Raw genomic sequence first — 18874 nt, 5'->3', positions numbered from 1 at the left:
TAGCCAGTAACATGGATTATTTTTTTTGTTATTCTGTCTCTCACTGTTCAAATAAACCTACCATTAAAATTATAGACTGATAATTTTTTTGTCAGTGGGCAAACGTACAAAATCAGCAGGGGATCAAATACTTTTTTCCCTCACTGTAGCTGTTATAAGGGCTTTATGAATGCATACATAAGGACACCTACAATAAAGTGTTACCGCATAGGTTTATGTCCTTATACAATATCTGATTTTGAATATGAGCTGTTCAATATGGTTAGAACCCCATGTGCAGTTTATTTCCCATTTTGTAGTTTCATTACCATTTGTGACCGACCGGCTCGATTCGGTCTTATGTAGCAAAATTAGAAATTGTGTTTTTTACGTTGGATAAAAGTAGAGACTCAGAGCTAGAAAATGGTATATCATACACTACAGTTGAGGAACAATGATAAAGTAATTCTGCTTTGAAAGTTGATAAACTTGTAACCTCACTTTTGAGAAAATGGCCCTTTAATGTTTTGGTACCTACTAGAGAGCTCTTCTTTGTCTACACCCATTCAGCATTGTTCACACCCTTTTAAGCTTTAGCCCCACCCATCTCTTTAAGGATTCACATGTGAGGCTATGTACTAAACAACCAAAGATTTCAAGACTAAAGGCTGGCTTATACTACGGGTTTGTTCGTAAATGTGATCTGTAGTGACAGAGTGTGCTCTTGGTGTTTGTAAACTCAGAGCGTTGTCAGATTGGCCGTTCGTAAATTCAGAGCTCTGGCTGAAAAGTAGGGTTGATCTGAGCATTCTGACCGAAGAACAGCAGTCAAGCACCCAAGCTAACTGGCTTCTGTTGGCTAGCTTGCTAGCTACTTCCAGACACAAATGAGAGAACAGCTCACTCTGACCATTTTACTTGCCCTAGCAGAGCTGGTTAGGCTGTTTTTATGTTACCCAGAGCATTGGTGACTGCAACTGTGCTGCTTTTTTGCCAACATTTACTGACATCGGCCATATTCAACGGGTGTTGAGCGTTCGTAAATTTGTCAGTTATTCTGCGCTCTGGCACACTCAGATGGGAGTGCTCTGAAATTGAGTGTAGATAGCCAGAGTGAATTTACCAGCTACATCTGTCAACAGTTGTCGCAGTGACATCATAAACATTCTATTGAAATAGTTACTTGCATAGTGGAGTCTTTTGTTTTGACATGTAGCTAGCTATCTAAACAATGAACCATAATCCCAACTCATAACGTTACTACCCTGCATGAATCTGCAGGTAGCTTACCAACCAGGTTCAATATTAGCTAGCTAACATTAGGCTATAACTAGCAATGCAAATGGCTCTGAGATACAAATAATATTGCTACACAGATCATACACGTAACGTTATCTAGCCAGCCAGCTAACTAGCTAACAGTACACTTTAACTTGAAATGAAAATGACTTTCGGACAAAATTAGAAACTTGTAATATCTGAAAATGTAGCTAGCTAGACTCTCTTACCCGTATACATGGATGGACGCTTCTCCCTCTCTGTCACAGATGCCATGGTTGCCCTTAGTTTGAATATGTAATCCAGAGACAGCCTTCTGTGTGTTCTCTTTTCGACTCTGTCTGCATATTTGCAATCAAACACCAGAATTTTCTCCATCTCCTTAGCTATCATACTCTAATTCCATGGATTTCTAAACTCGGTCCTCCAGAAAGTGGAGAGCAACACTTATGCAATTCTACTACGTGATATCTTTAAAAAAAAGCAGCGTTAGAAAGGATTACCTACACATACTGACCAGCTCATATTATAGACAGAAGCGTGCTACATGGCAGACCAATCTGAACTCATCTCTCGGCATGTCCAGCCCACTCATTATCTCAGCCAATCATGGCTAGCGGGAAGGTTGCTGTGTTTTTCCGTGGCTGAACCAACTAGGCTCGTAATTTAACAATTGTATTCTTATTTACAGATGGCATACAAGTTTGTTATTAAGGCACATGAAAGTTCACATGTCCAAAAAACACATTTTGCTAAAAAGAAAGGTTTACGTGCAAATGGCGCTCCTGTGAAGTAGTGACATACGCCTAGTTTCCTGTAAGGAGTCACATTTGTTTGTTGCCTGACCGTACACATTCCACATCCTTTAGAGATAGTGCTCCATTTTAACAAAGTGAATCAGTGAAAGCATCTGTAAACTGTATTGAACAACCGCTCAGTATTCCCTCCTTATCCACCCACACAACTTCAGCTGATGATCCAAAGACCAGTCACTCTGCCAGATTTAGATCTACTCCATCTCTCTGCTAAATCAGCTTCAGTGAAATCAATGGCCCTCATCATGTCAGTGTCACACCATCCCTCCCTCTGACCAGACCCAGAGTAAGATCAGGAACCCTGACATCAAAGGAGGACAAATCCCCTGACCCAAACCAACAGCCTTCCCAATTCCCAACCTCCCCTGTTTCCTCCCCAAGATACATTCTTGCAACGCTCCCAACTGTCGTCCTGTTTTGAACAGGACCGTTAATGGGATTGGGAAGGGGGAGAGCGGGGTGGGAGCAGGAAGTGCAAGTATAAATCTGAGTGAGGTGAGATGTAAACAGAGAGAGTGTCTAACAGGGCTATTTCAAAAGTCTGGTGTCAAATATATTATAATGTTTAAGCTTATAGATATGTGCTGTGCATATGGGCGATGCCCGCAGGCACCATAGCAGGCAGGCAAGCACGCACACACACACACACACACACACACACACACACACACACACACACATACACACACACACCACATGTAAACACAGTAGTCTAGAGTCTAGACACTAACGTTGTTGATATTCTGAGATTCCAGGAAGGGTGGGGGAACTGATATCAATCATATGTGGTAAAAGCAGGATTTCTCTCCTAACAGACTCAGTTTGTTGACCCTAATGTGGCCACTACTAGCAGCACACTAAACCATCCTCCTCCAATCGATCACATTTATTTCATCTACTGCGTCTAATTTCATGGCCTCAGATGATGGAGTTGGAATACCTACCTACTGTAAATCACTTGCATACTAAAGCTACAGAGTTTGGAGACAGAATAGAAGGAAGTATTATGAAATGAAGCATATTTCATCCAACATACATTTTCATATTAATCTACTTTTGTCTTTGTGGAATGTTACACCGTGTAGAGTTTTTTTTATTGGTATCCAGATGATGAAGACCTTATTTAAGCTCTACCCTACAATGTCTAGGCTTTCCCTCCTAATATTTCTCACCTTAGTGACCCTTGTTCTAGTCTGTTATTCCTGCTGATGCAAAACATTTCATTTCCTGAATGGGGTTGAAATATTAGCTTTTATTTTTGGGACCTACTGAGTGTGTTGACAAAGTCCTTACTCATTCGCACAGAGCACACCCCTCCCTGCCCAACAAGAGAGGAAGCACATGTTTCAAAAACATCACTTCACGTCGTTTTACGTGGATTCACGTTTTATTAGATCACGCCCCGTTGAGTTTTTATATATATATATATATATATATATATATTCACCGGGAAATGACATCATGAACTTGTTTCTTTTCTTTTTTTTACAATATGGTGTCCAAACATTTTAAGAGATGGGATTAATCTGCCTTTGTGTTCCACCATCCTTCTTACCATTCCCGACAGGTTACTAAGATGCCTTGAGTGTTCTGCACTCAAAGTCTTGCACTCAAAGTTCAACTAATATTAACTTTCCAATGATTCTGTGCCCAACCTCGCGGTGAGCAAAGAACTCTGTGCAAATAATGAGAAAGCAACGTAAACCACAGAAGGAACCACACTGGTTCAACTTCACTCGTTGGCAGGGTTAGTATTTTGGATGCTATTGAAGCTGCGCTCATCCGGATGATTTATTAGTGTTTTGATGTTTCTGATACCTGCCCCTCGGCATAGAATGTGAATATAATCCTAATTTACGGAAATGTTCATCTTTAGTCTGGCAGCTGTCATCAGGTCCTCTCTTTATACTGGCAGCTTAATCCAAGCAGTCTCAATCACTTCTTATCTAATCTTCTTTATTGGACTGGAATCATGCTATTTTCCATCGTCTGAGATAGAGCTCTCTTTATAATGTTCCAGACACTGAGTTTACCACTGGTTGAATAATCTTTTAATTTAGACGCATTTGGCTTCCTCTAGTTTATAACATTTGTTTGGTAGACATTTCTCTTGATTATGTGGGACAGGAACTCCGCTATTTCATTTATCTTTCACTAAATACTATAATTGATTTCAGCTAAGAGAGAAACAGTATATTGACAATGTTATTGCATTTGCTCTGTATCCTCTGTCTTAGTATCCATATACTTGAACTGTCTGTTAGCAGTTAAACTATACATCTGTTTACTCAGGCAAGCCTTGAAGCAGCTTGGAGTTTAGGCCAAAGGATATCCTGGTTTTTCATCCGGATAATGTAGTATGTGCTGTATACTGTGTTGTTACTGTATGTGATCTGTGAATCATTTCTCTACTTTTTTTATGACACTTTATTTTATTTTATGAAACTCTGAGACCAGTCTGAGCCGTCAGTAATGTGTGAACCCCATCTTAGCAGTCTCTGATTCTAGGGTACAGCTGACATGTTAGTTCTGCTCCTAAACTGGGTTGTCTGCAGCTGGAGATGTTTTGGAGTGACTTTTTAAGGTTTAGTGTACAGTGGTATGTGGGTGAATTTGTTATGAAGATGTAATTTATTTACTGTTTTGAAAATGAGAAACATCTCCAATGATCTTTCCCTTTGAAGTTCAGGTTATGTTTAAAAATATATTTTTTACAATACCAGTCTGTGCATATTAAGTGTGCTTTAGTCTTTGCAAACTGGTTTATTTTATGAGATTCATATCATAAACATCAATGCCATGCAATGCAACAGGGACTGCACAGTTTGTTTAAGAGCCAGATAAATGAAATAACCCCCCCAAAATTGTTATCACAGTTTAAGAGCAACCCCATCTATAATACTGACACATTCTTGGATGTTTGAAGTGATACATTTATGGTCTTGTTGAACAACATTGTCAAAATGAAGAGTCATTTCTGGTGCTTAGATGGTTAACCCAGTGAGGGCAGGAAATAAGCTTTCCATTGGCCATGCTGAATGAAAGTCCTGTGTTCTAGTGTTTCACAGCAGCCGAGGCCCGGCCTCCTGAGCTCAACTCCAGCCCACTCATCTGGTTCTATTTAAGGCCTCTGGTGTCGACTCTTATGATTGGCGTACACAACCCCCCTACTCTTCCTCCAGCCCCAACGAGGAGGAGAAGAAGGCTTTTTAGCAGTCTGTTTATTTTCCAGGGGAAACCGTTCCTCTATCCCACTCCACTGTCCCATCTATAAACTGCTGCTGCTCCTGCTCTCTGTCTGTATTGCTCTCCTCTCTTTCTCCTCTCTCTATTCTTATTTTTTTAAATCTCAAGTTTGGACTATGGATGAGCCCCCCCAACAGCATAGAATGGATTCTCTTCAGCTAACTGCTTGATGTTTTTGGGGGGACTTGCAGTTTTCCTTTTAGACTCTCCACTGCCCCTGGTTTTGGGCTGGTGGGGGATCCAGCTATATGGCCAGACTCTTGGGAAGATGCACTGAGCCCAGCGTGTGTTCCCATTGGCTAAGGTCTACTGACAAATTGGCCTATGGCACAGCGGGTGCCCGGCGGTCGCTCTCGCGGACCCATGCCCGGGAGTTGGCTGACAGCGTGTTTTTTCCCATCAACCCCAGGCTTGGACGGTGCAGATCCTATGCTACTGGAGCAGTACGTGGTGGTGGCCAAATATGAGAAGCAGGAGCCGGCAGAAATCAGCCTGCAGGCCGGCGAACTGGTGGACGTCATCGATAAGAGCGAGAGCGGTGAGTTACCAACTTACACATGCATACACGCACACGCACACGCACACACACACACACACACACACACACACACACACACACACACACACACACACACACACACACACACACACACACACACACACACACACTTCCATTTTCACCTCTCAGTCTGGGGTTCCTGTCTTTCCTTCAACCCCAATAGTTTCCCTCATGTTACCTCCTCCCTACCTCCTCTCCCTATCTTTCCCCCTCTCTCCCCCCCCTTTGTCCACAGCCTTCAAACTGTGCCTTAGCCCCATCTGGAGGCTTGCTTTGGCCTGCAGAGAGGCCTGTGTTTTCCCCTTGTTGGTTTAGGCTGGGGGCCAGAATGTTGCCTTTTGTAGGAGGAACGTCTCTCAGACTCCTTTATTAATTATCCAGCTCACTTTAATGGAAAGACAAAGAGACATGCTGGATTTACAAATGCCAGCTGCATGGGGTCCTGAGTCAGCTGTTTAACCAAAATGGAATGCTAGGAGTGCTAACCTTGCACGCACAGCCCTTAAGATCCTCAAAAGGAACTGAAAATGATTTTAATCTAGCCCTTGTTATGAGATTCATTCAATTTGCCTTTTTTTCTATAGATGTTTCACAATGAAGTGTGGTGGAGGTTACGGAGAGCTGCCTCTATTGACTATTGTGCATATTAAGCAGGGGATCAAATACTTTTTTCCCTCACTGTACTTATCTACACTGGATTAATTTACACAAGATATACTAGGAATGATATGTACAGCTGTAGATGTATTAGAGTGAGCTATGTCAAGAATCCAGTATATAAAGAAATATGCGGTGTGCATAAACAGTGTAACTAAAATGCAATGTACAGTAGTAGAAATATTAGAATTAGCTATGTCGAGAACACAGTATTTAAATACACAGTACAAAACCCCATAACAAAATTGATAGAATTGCAGGAAATTAGCATCCAGACCGGAGTCCAGAATATAAATAATGTACAGTACCAGTCAAAAGTTTGGACACACCTACTCATTCAAGGTAAAAAAATAAAATAATTTTTTTTTTTTTTTTTTTTTTTACTGTTTTCTGCATTGTAGAATAATAGTGGGGACATCGGGGCTGTGAAGTGATGCATGTGTGATCATGTGGTGGCGAAAAGAGTGTTAAACAAATCTAAATGTATTTTATATTTGAGATTCTTCGGGGTGGCCGCCCTTTGCCTTGGTGGCGGCTTTGCGCACTCTTGGCATTCTCTCAACCAGCTTCATGAGGTAGCTGGAATGCATTTCAATTAACAGGTTTGCCTTCTTAAAAGTTAATTTGTGGAATGAATGTGTTTGAGCCAATCAGTTTTGTTGTGACAAGGTAGGGTTGGTATACAGAAGATAGCCCTATTTGATAAAAGACCAAGTTCATATTATGGCAAGAACAGCTCAAATAAGCAAAGAGAAACGACAGTCCATCATTACTTTAAGACATGAAGGTCAGTCAATACGGAACATTTCAAGAATTTTGAAATTTTCTTCAAGTGCAGTTGCAAAAAACATCAAGCGCTATGATGAAAGTGGCTCAAATGAGGGCCGCCACAGGAAAGGAAGACCCAGAGTTCCCTCTGCTGCAGAGGATAAGTTCATTAGAGTTACCAGCCTCAAAAATTGCAGTCCAAATAAATGCTTCACAGAGTTCAAGTAACAGACACATCTCAACATCAATTGTTCAGAGGAGACTGCATAAATCAGGCCTTCATGGTCGATTGCTGCTGTCACGCCCTGGCTCTGGGGACTATGTTATGTTGAGCCAGGGTGTGTAAGTCTATATTTTGTATATCTATGTTGGCCTGAGTGACTCCCAATCAGAGGCAACGAGTGTCAGCTGGTTGTCTCTGATTGGGAGCCATATTTAACTATCGGTCTTTTCACTTTGTGTTGTGGTTTCTTGTTCCTTTTGGTTTGTGTGTATCGAAGGACTTCACGTTTCGTTCGTTGTTTTGATCGGGTGATCTGTTTAATAAATAATATGTACGCATTCAACGCTGCGCATTGGTCCTCCTCCTTAAGCGAACGTGACAGAAGAAACCACCAAGAATGGACCAAGCAGCGTGAAGAGGAGAGAGGAAGGACCTGGGATCAGGGGAGTAGGAGTTTCGGCTGGGCCACGCTAAGTGAAGAGGAGAGAGGCTGGTCTATGAAGCAATGGATCGAGAGTCTGGCGAGAGCTAGGGAGGCCTGGTCCACGGGGAGGAGAGAACCCCAGAAATTTTTTAGGGGGGGGCTCACGACGTGGACGACGGGGCAGCAGGAGGCCGCGATGGTGCGGTCCAGCGGGTGTGAAGAGGAGGCCGCCAGGTTAAGGGGGCCACTGGTCACAGAGGAGAGGGAAAGTGTGGAGGCACGGCGAGAGGTACTGGGGTGTATTACCAGTCCGGTCCGGCCCGTTCCTGATCCCTGCATAGGGCCAGTGGCGTGTGTCCCCAGTACGGTTCGGCCTGTTCCTGCCTCTCGCACCGAGCCTGTGGTGCGCGTCGTCAGCCCTGTCCGGCCCGTTCCTGCTCTCCGTACCAAGTCGGTGGTGCGCGTCGCCAGTCCGGCACGGCCCGTTCCTGCTCTCCGCACCAAGTCTGTGGTGCGCGTCGCCAGCCCAGTCCGGCCCATCCAAGCTTCCCGCACCAAGCCAGTGGTGTGCGTCGTCAGTCCGGCACGGCCCGTGCCTGCTCTCCGCACCAAGTCTATGGTGCGTTTCGTCAGCCCTGTCCGGCCCGTGCCTGCTCTCCGCACCAAGTCTGTGGTGCGCGTCGCCAGCCCAGTCCGGCCCATCCAAGCTCCCCGCACCAGGTCAGTGGTGCGCGTCGTCAGCCCGGTCCGGCTCATTCCTGCTCCCCGCACCAAGTCAGGGGTGCGCTTCGTCAGCCCGGTCCGGCCCGTTCATCCTCCACGCATCAAGCCAGGGGTGTGCGTCGTCAGTCCAGCACAACCCGTGCCTGGGTCATGTCCGGAGCCGGATCCGCCGCCGAGGCGGAGTGCCCACCCGGTCCCTCCCCTGTTGTGGTTGTTTGGCGCGGCCGGAGTCCGCGCCTTTGGGGGGGGGTACTGTCACGCCCTGGCTCTGGGGACTATGTTATGTTGAGCCAGGGTGTGTAAGTCTATGTTTTGTATATCTATGTTGGCCTGAGTGACTCCCAATCAGAGGCAACGAGTGTCAGCTGGTTGTCTCTGATTGGGAGTCATATTTAACTATCGGTCTTTTCACTTTGTGTTGTGGTTTCTTGTTCCTTTTGGTTTGTGTGTATCGAAGGACTTCACGTTTCGTTCGTTGTTTTGATCGGGTGATCTGTTTAATAAATAATATGTACGCATTCAACGCTGCGCATTGGTCCTCCTCCTTAAGCGAACGTGACAGCTGCAAAGAAACCACTGCTAAAGGACACCAATAATAAGAAGAGACTTGCTTGAGCCAAGAAACACGAGCAATGGACATTAGACCGGCGGAAATCTGTCCTTTGGTCTGATGAGTCCAAATTTGAGATTTTTTGTTTTAACCGCTGTGTCTTTGTAAGGCGCAGAGTAGGTGAACGGATAATCTCCACATGTGTGGTTCCCACCATGAAGCATGGAGGAGGAGGTGTGATGGTGTAGGGGTGCTTTGCTGGTGACACTGTCTGTGATTTATTTAGAATTCAAGGCACACTTAACCAGCATGGCTACCACAGCATTCTGTAGCGATACACCATACCATCTGGTTTGGGCTTAGTGGGACTATCATTTGTTTTTCAACAGGACAATGACCCAACACCCCTTCCAGGCTGTGTAAGGGCTATTCTACCAAGAAGGAGAGTGATGGAGTGCTGCATCAGATGTCCTGGCCTCCACAATCACCCGACCTCAACACAATTCAGATTGTTTGGGATGAGTTGGACCGCAGAGTGAAGGAAAAGCAGCCAACAAGTGCTCAGCATATGTGGGAACTCCTTCAAGACTGTTGGAAAAGCATTCCAGGTGAGGCTGGTTGGGAGAGTGCCAAGGTGTGTGGGGCTGTCATCAAGGCGGGGGGTGGCTACTTTGAAGAATCTCAACATTTGTTTATCACTTTTTTGGTTGCTGCGTGATTCCATGTGTGTTGTTTTATAGTTTTGATTTCTTCACTGTTCTGCAATGTAGAAGATGGTAAAAATAAAGAAGAACCCTTCAATGAGTAGGTGTGTCCTTTTGACTGGTACTGTATATTTATGTGAATGGTGTGTATTGACAGTATGCGAATAGAAAAGGTGTGTATAGCAACAGATATTTATTTATATTTTATTTGACCTTTATTTTATCAGGGAGTCATACTGAGACCAGGTCTTTTACAGATGAGCCCTGAATTGCAGAAAATACACACATCAAATGAATAAATACAAAATGCAAGCAGAAAGAAGGAAAACACGGTCATAATAAACAAACACATTCATCAGTAATAAGGTCCTCAATCAGCTATATAGGGTGAGCCATGACTAGAATACAGTATATACATATAAAGTGGGTAAAACAGTATGTAAACATGATTAAAGTGACCAGTGTTCAATGACTATGTACAAAAGGCAGCGGTCTTTAAGGTGCAGGGAAGGGTACTAGAAGCAATGGAAACAGTAAAGTATGAAAATGTATGCACTCATTAACTGTAAGTCGCTCTGGATAACAGCGTCTGCTAAATGACTAAAATGTAAATGTAAAATGTAAATGTAAATATGCCCTCCTGTAGAAACAATGAAATGATGTACTCTTTATTAAGTGGCCTTACTTGATGATGGCCTTGCCTTACTTGAGGATCGCCTTACTTGAGGATCGCCTTACTTGAGGATCGCCTTACTTGAGGATCGCCTTACTTGATGATCACCTTACTTGAGGATCGCCTTACTTGATGATCACCTTACTTGATGATCGCCTTACTTGATGATGGTCTTACTTGATGATGGTCTTACTTTTGCTGCTACACTTTGACACAGTTAAGACTTCTCACTAACTCTTGCACTATAACATCAAAGCACACCTCACCATTAACTGAACCACAGTTTTAGCTGATGCAGCATAAGGAAACCTGGAGTTTTCCTTTCCCTTCAGCAGAATGAAATTAGAGGTTTTGTCATATCCATCCCATGAGCCTCTAGAGAGAGAGACAGGCTCAGTAACAGAGGTTGACATCCTGGCTTTAATGGTGTGCCCAGACAGTAAAGCAGTAATGGGACTCGTGTTCTTCAGAGAGGAGGGGAAACGGGGATCAGAAAGCAATTGCTTTCACATTGGGTGTGAGTGAAACCCCATGCCATAGAGGCCTAAAGGAATAGAGTCAATTGACTGCTTTGAAGTGTCTGTACCCACCCTCTGAGTTTGTCCATTTATTTTCCCGCCTTGGTCCAGTTGGATTTGAGCCCACTAGGGAGTCACTTTGAGGCAGATTTCCAAACACCTTGAAGTCCTTCTGCCCGAGGCCTTGACTTGAGTTCTTTCCTCCATAATAAGCATGGACCTTGATGGATGGTGCTGGTGACTGGGCTATTGATGGCTGCAGTACATTTTGATGACTACAGGGTAAATGTGTCACTGGTTAGAGAGTTCATCCACCTGCAGGTCTAACTGAATCACTGTTTGATTCATAGGAACACAACCAGTAGTGTTTAAACAGCATTTGGCATAAAGGACTCAAGCACTGTAGGCTGGGGACTCCAAAGTATTATAGAGCTAGCTAAATCCAATCCACTTCGAGCACTGTGTTCAACAAAATGGTTAGCATTAGCTGAAGCCTGTTGTGTTCAACATAATGGTTAGCATTAGCTAAAGCCTGTAGTGTTCATCAAAACCGTTAGCATTTGCTGAAGCCTGTTGTGTTCAACAGAATGGTTAGCATTAGCTGAAGCCTTGACACCACCTGGACAGCACAGGCTAAGCTGCAATGTGGGTGACATCATTCCTCAGCCCAGTGCCAATGCTAACAGTTCCAGGTGTGCATAAAAGAGTCCATTTAGTTTATTATCCATTTCTCACAGAATAAGTTGTCTTTTATGGCATCTGACAGGTTGATTTCTGAATCGCAGACTTTCAGTGGTGAACAAGTTAGTTAAATGCTCATTATGAACCCAGAGCTGCTAAAAGGTCTCCAGTACTTCTCTGTGGAATGACGACAAAAAATAAGCTGCATGTCTTTAGAGGCTTGTAGATTTCTTAAAGGGGGTGAAAATGGTGTGTTGATATGGTACCATTCCTCTTCTACAGCTCTCATTTGTCCAATGAAGAAGATGGCTTGGAATGGAATTTGTCCTTATGTCTGTGTAGTGTCTGTAAGTGCTATTATATTGTGCTTTACTTACAATGTTGGTTCTCAAATTTGAACATAAAAAGCACTTTGGTAAGTAACTCTATGTTCTTTCATTGTACAAGGTAAATATATAACTTTTTCACTGTTACCATACCCAAGGTTAATGCCATTGTAATGCAAAGGATTGCCCACTGCACTAAAGGGAAGGCACATTTTCTTACATTGGATTAGATAATATATTTCTGACAGGGGCTTTGAATCTAGGTCCGCTTGGTCAGTTTTTCATGTCCCTTTACCAGGACAAGTCAGTATTTTCCATTGCAATGGTTTGTTGATACTGCTTTTGGCTTTCAGTCGCTGTCATAGTTTCTGTAGCTCAATTGGTAGAGCATGGCGCTTGTAACGCCAGGGTAGTGGGTTCGATCCCCGGGACCACCCATACGTAAAAATGTATGCACGCATGACTGTAAGTCGCTTTGGATAAAAGCGTCTGCTAAATGGCATATTATATTATAATGATTCATGTTTTGATGAGAGGTTGTTCCTTGTTATTGGATCAGGTACCAGAAGGGTATACTACAAAGCAAGATCAATGACTTAGCTTGCGAACTTGCCAAAATATTCTGAAATAATAACTTTTTTTGTTGAAAGATGAGCTTGCAATTGACTAAACAACCAAAAACACATATCTAAGTTTAGCTTTCTTAATTAACCAAAAAAATCTATAGTTATTTCTGATTGTTTATCAGAGTTAGCTGGCTAAATAGTTTAACATGCTTTGTAGTATACCCCTCTGGTTAATCAACATAGCTAAGAATGGCAACGTGTGTTGTGGATGCATTCAGCTCTGATTTATTTTTATATTTTTTTAAATATTTAAAAAAATGTATATGATACAATTCTTGGAAAATAATCTTTGTTAAGACCAGGAATGTTGCACTGCCAGGACTCATCAAAGACAGAGAAATGGGGCAAGATCTATGTTTTTGATTACGTAATTTTCTCAGAATTGTATAAAAATCAACTGCCACTTTTTAGGATACTCAAAAGAAGTGTTCCATCAGTGTTTTATCCCTGATGCCCTGGCAGTTGCTTGTATTTGTTTGATTGCAATCCCTCTATTGGTCTATTTTCACGACTGAGTTAAGTCAGAGCTTGTCATCGAGAGACCCTGGCTTTGAAGAGGAGAGGAGTGTGGGCCGGGGAGAGAGTCAGGGGGAATATGGAAAAATCCATTTCCTGCCAAAGTTAGTGGTTCCGAGAGGTTGGTTCATTATAATGGCTTAATGGATCCTCCAGGATTCTCCTCAACAGATACACTGTGTTAGAGAGATGCTAACCAGGGATAGGCTAAGCTAGCACACCACTTTTGAACCTTCACTTAACCAAGTAGGTCAATTAAGAACAATGTATTTTTTATGACAATTACGACCTGGCACCACAGACCCAGTGCACTTCAGTCTACTGTTGAACTTTTCTTGTTATCAAAATGTATAGGAAAGGTAAAGAATTTGCTGTCACATTTCCCTCTAGAGGTATGCTGCCTGTCTGCCTAGTCTACTATACACCTCAAGGGCAGTGTTAGGCTAGCCTTGCCCAGTCCAACCCAGATAATATCCCTCTAATTCTCTTCTTACCAGTGTGCGTTTACATTGGCCCTGCTCCAAGTCTAGATCAGCTTTTTGAATTGTAATTTGCCAAATGAACTCCAGGAATGTCTGTCTGTGTCGGAGAGGGCAGCAGCTCGGGTCTGTCAGCACCTCAGGCTCCCATAGCCCCACTGTACCACCCTGTGTGTGTTTCCGTCAATAAACCAATAGCCTGCATCAGTCAGTGGTGAATTCTGGGAACACTTTGTAGAGTATTTTAGGCTGTTTAAGGGCTCTCAAAAGTCAAAGCTGTGTCCCAATTCTCTTCCCCGTCTCTCTTCATTCTTGATGTACCATGGATACGTTGAGGAGGAACATTTCCTACATACTGTATTACTCTCTGCTCTTAAATCCTCTCAGATACTGTAGATCAGTGTTCATGAGGGACAGGAGATGTGGATAGGAAGCTGTTAAACACCATTTGGCTACGGCCAGACGATGGACATGAACCAATGGATTCGTGAGGCGCCTCACACTTAGGAACGACCATTAAAGTTAAATAGCATTTTAGAGGGTTGGGATATCAGGCACATCTCACATGCCATCTATGCTGTCTAGAGCACGGGACTGCAGAACGTAGCTTTAGAAAGGTCAGCACACCATGAGGGGATCCTTTCATATTCTAGGGGGCTGCGTGGGTTGTTCCTTATGTCAACATTAGTTATTGTGCCGTTTTCGCCTAGCACACTTAACAGAACCATCGCTGGTAATTGAATGTATTGAACTCTTTGATACAGTGTTAATAAATACAGAAGCTTGCAATGAATAAGGTTTTCTCCTGCAGTGCTTTCCAGTGGGATCGGATATATCCAGTAGTTCTGAGGCTCAGCATTCCACATGTCAAGCCCAGAGAAATGCCTGTCACGCCAATCCTAAGGTTATAATCTTCATATCACAGCTGTAGCATAAGCTAATATTTCACAGAGAGACCCCAAAACACCAACAATTGTTTTATTAGGTAAAACGTGTGTTTTAGTAGCAGTTAAAGACAGGGTATTTGATTCAAAGGATATCTATAAATCAAATATATACAGCACAGTAGAGACTGAGGCATCTCAATAATGTTAAAAACGCAGCATATTATTAGAGTTTAGGTTAGTACATATGGTATACATTCACAGTAGGAAAATCAAGAGTTGCTGGCCGTGTCCCACTTTTGTCTTGAGCACTAAATGTGTTGTTGACTACAGTAAAAAGGAGACTGAAGTGTTTAACCTGATAGTGTTTCCAGACAACAGGTACTGTAGGGGAGACAAATAGGGCTCAGGCCCTCCTCAACAGATAGTTTCCTCTCTTTTATCCTCCCTCAGAGAAAGAGAGAGGAGCAGAGTGGGTACAAGTAAATACAAGTAAAGCTTTATCACTTTGAAGTCAGAGGCAAACATCTGTTTACTTACTCCACTTTCTCCTTTCAAGGAAATCCATATTGTAGCAGTACCGTTTTTCTTCTCACCCCCTAGAGCCACATTACGACACACATGGCTTACATAATCAGCATGGTTTTTTTATGGTTCATTTTCTTTGTAAACAAAACAAAGAACCCACTGACACACACTGGTTGAATCAAAGTTGTTTTGACGTCATTTTACAATGTATTGTGATGTGGAATCAACGTGGAAAATACATTGGATTTGAAAAAGTCATCAACCAGTACTGTTTTCATCTCATTTTAACCAGCGTTGTAAACATTGAAATTAGGGTAAAACTTCAACGTAAATACCTTGACTTAACCTGACTAACAGGTTGTTACAACAATCTAATTTCAACATAATCATCAGAACTATGTAATGTCATCCTAAATTCAATATACTCTACACTGAGTAGACCAAACATTGCTGGCCCATGTTGACTCCAATGCTTCCCACAGTTGTGTCAAGTTGGCTGGATGTCCTTTGGGTGGTGGACCATTCTTGATACACACAGGAAACTGTTGAGCAGTTCTTGACACAAACCGGTGTGCCTTCTACCATACCTCATTCAAAGGCACTTAAATATTTTGTCTTGCCCATTCACCCTCTGAATGGCACACATACACAATCCGTCTCAATTTTCTCAAGGCTTAAAAATCCTTCTTTAACCTGTCTCCTCCCCTTCATCTACACTGATTGAAGTGGATTTAATAAGTGACATCAATAAGGGATTATAGCTTTCACCTGGATTCACCTGGTCAGTATATGTCATGAAAAGAGCAGGTGTTCTTAATGTTTTGTATACTATTGGGGTGGTTGAAATTGTTGAATTTCGTATTTGAATAGACACACTTTATTTGGCCTTATTTCAATGTTGATAGTAAAATGGTATGATTGAATCAACGTCATGCCATCAAGATAAAGGAATATTGAAATAAAATGTGAAGCCACAGTCCAACGATTCCTGCATGAACATTGACTCCTACTGGTATATGAGTGGTAAGGTACTTCAGTGAGAACAAGTCTACCATCTAGATGCTTACCTTTATGTACCCTGCTTAGCTTTGGAAAGAAGCTGTGTTTGATTCAGCTGAGCTATCATGTCAACACTTTCAGACGTTGAACAGTTTCCATACTCATTTGCGTAGACTACCTAAATTGAATAGTTGAAAGTAACTAACTTTTCTTACACAAGCTGTATGTGAAAGTACATTTGGAGAGGGTTTATGTAGGCTACATTGACGTCTGAAGCACACAATAATTTCAACGTGAAGCTAGGTATACTATCTTTCATCCATGGTTGATTGGATCTTTGGATGTTTAGAAGTAGTTCATTAGCCCTATAAATAGGATGCAAAATTAATGATATTAATAATAAACGTTTGTCTTTTATACATGTTCTTTCATAATATACAGTATATATATTGTAAGTCGCTCTGGATAAGAGCGTCTGCTAAATGATGTAAATGTAAATATACTATCCAAGCAGAAGATGCATCTCCTTCAAATGTTGATATTTGGTTGTGTTCACAATTCAATATCTGTTTTGTCTACAAATTAATGATTGATATGTTGGATTCACGTCTCCAAAGTATTTTAAAGAAATAGCACTAAATCAAATCAAACTTGAAATGCACTTCAAATAATTGATTTATTCCTATTCTTCAACTTAGATTGTTTGTTGAGATGGAGACGTGAATCCAACATATTAATAACTTGTAGATTAAATTTGAAAGCAACCATCCTTTTTATACAAGACAATATCCAAATATAAAAGCGTATTATTAATATCATGAATTTGGCATCCTATTTATAATGGTAACTACTTCTAAACTTCCAAAGATCCAATCAACCATGGATGAATGATAGTATACGTACTGTAGCTACACGTTGAAATTCTGGTGTCCTTTGTTGGGCAAATCAGATGTCAATGTAGCCTACATAAACCCAACCTCACTCCGAATGTACTTTCACATACAGCTTGTGTAAAAAAAGTTACTTTGAACTATTCAATGTTATTTAGGTAGTCTACGCAAATGAGTATGGAAGCTGATCAATGTCTAAATGTGTTGACATTATAGCTCAGCTGAAACGAACACAGGTTGTTTCCAGAGCTAAACAGAGTACATAGAGGTAGGCATCTGGATCGTAGACTCATTCTCACTGAAGTGCATTACCCCTTAAGTTGTTGGACTGTGGCTTCACATTCTATTTCAATATACCTCTTTATTTAGGTTGATAGCATGACGTTGAAACAATGACGTTGATTCAAACTATTTTATATCAACATTGAAACAAGGTCAAATCAAATCTCTAATGAAATCTAAAATTCTACATAATTTCAACCAGCCAGTATACTGTATATATTGAATCTAGGTTTATGTTTTTATATATATTTTTTATGTGGAATTTTAAATGTAATTTCAACGTATACATAGTTCTGATGATTATGATGAAATTAGATTGATGCAACAACCTGTTAGTCAGGTTAAGTCAATGTATTTAAGTTTTACCCTAATTTCAATGTTTATAACGCTGGTTGAAATGAGACTTTTTTTCAAATCCAATGTATTTTCCACGTTGATTCCACGTCACAATACGTTGACAAATTACGTTGAAACAAAGTTTACTCAACCAGTGTGTGCCCAGTGGGAAGTTCTTTTTTCTCCAGATGTGTTTTTGGAGCTGTGCGTCTCAAGCTGTGTAAATCAGGCTGACATAGGCATTTTGTCTAGGCGTTAAAAGCCTAATTAGATAGTTGGCAAACACATCCTTTAATTCAGTACTTCCAGTATAAACTCTGTGGGCTATGTCAAACGTAAACTTGCAACATATAATTTATTTGACTTTTTTCATGGTTTCCTTGCAGTACAACCACTGATTTTGTCAAGACAAACATTTACATTTTAGTAATTTAGCAGACGCTCATATCCAGAGCGACTTACAGTTAGTGAGTGCATACATAATTTTTTTATTTTTCATACCTGCCCCCTGTGGGAATCGAACCCACAACCCTGGCGTTGCAAACGCCATGCTCTACCAACTGAACTACCTACATTGTATTGTTTGCTGTAAAGCTGTGACATTTAAATCTGGAATCCTTAATGGTGAAACATTCACGTCCGTTTGCGATATTACACTAACAAAGAAGTTACTGCAAACAACCAACACTGTTTTTCCCCTCTGACATTATTGCACGTGCAATAGAAGAGCACAATATGTACTGCTATTTTTTTTTACCATGCAGCGCGACGCTCATCATCTCAACAACAAAAGCAATAACAGCGGTGGTGGGGCAGCCAGTGGCGCGGTTTCCTCCTACTGCAGATTACAACTTTAAGTTTGTTAACAGACTTTAGGTTCAGTGAAGTAATAGCCAGTCCCCTGTAACTCAGTTGGTAGAGCATGGCGCTTGCAACGCCAGGGTTGTGGATTCGTTTCCCACGGGGAGCCAGTATGAAAATGTATGCACTCACTAACTAAGAGTAAGTAGCTCTGGATAAGAGCATCTGCTAAATGAAAAAATTTAAAAATAACAATAATAATAATAATAGACCTCCACCAGAGAGTTGTGGGTTTGACCCTGTTGTCTCACTATTGTCTCACTGAACCACTGACCTAAAGGTGAGGGCACAGAACTAAGCACAACTCAGTGGGGAGATGAGGAGGAAAGCACTGCATGGACCTGAACAT

At 41.8% G+C, this 18874-nt stretch overlaps 1 protein-coding gene across 1 annotated transcript in view; it reads left to right on the top strand.

The window, feature by feature from the left end:
• Positions 1-18874, top strand: part of LOC311110644 (SH3 and PX domain-containing protein 2A-like) — a 92168-nt gene that overhangs the window by 33107 nt on the left and 40187 nt on the right. The window contains exon 7 of the mRNA XM_084153185.1: positions 5728-5856. Within this exon, the coding sequence (XP_084009311.1) occupies positions 5728-5856 (129 nt within the window). The remainder of the gene's footprint in view (positions 1-5727; positions 5857-18874) is intronic.

Source organism: Coregonus lavaretus (assembly GCF_964263955.1).
Source record: "Coregonus lavaretus genome assembly, chromosome: 36".
Taxonomy (NCBI): domain Eukaryota; kingdom Metazoa; phylum Chordata; class Actinopteri; order Salmoniformes; family Salmonidae; genus Coregonus; species Coregonus lavaretus.
Note: the sequence above shows the minus strand (reverse complement) of the source record. Positions and strands in the feature narration are given on the sequence as shown.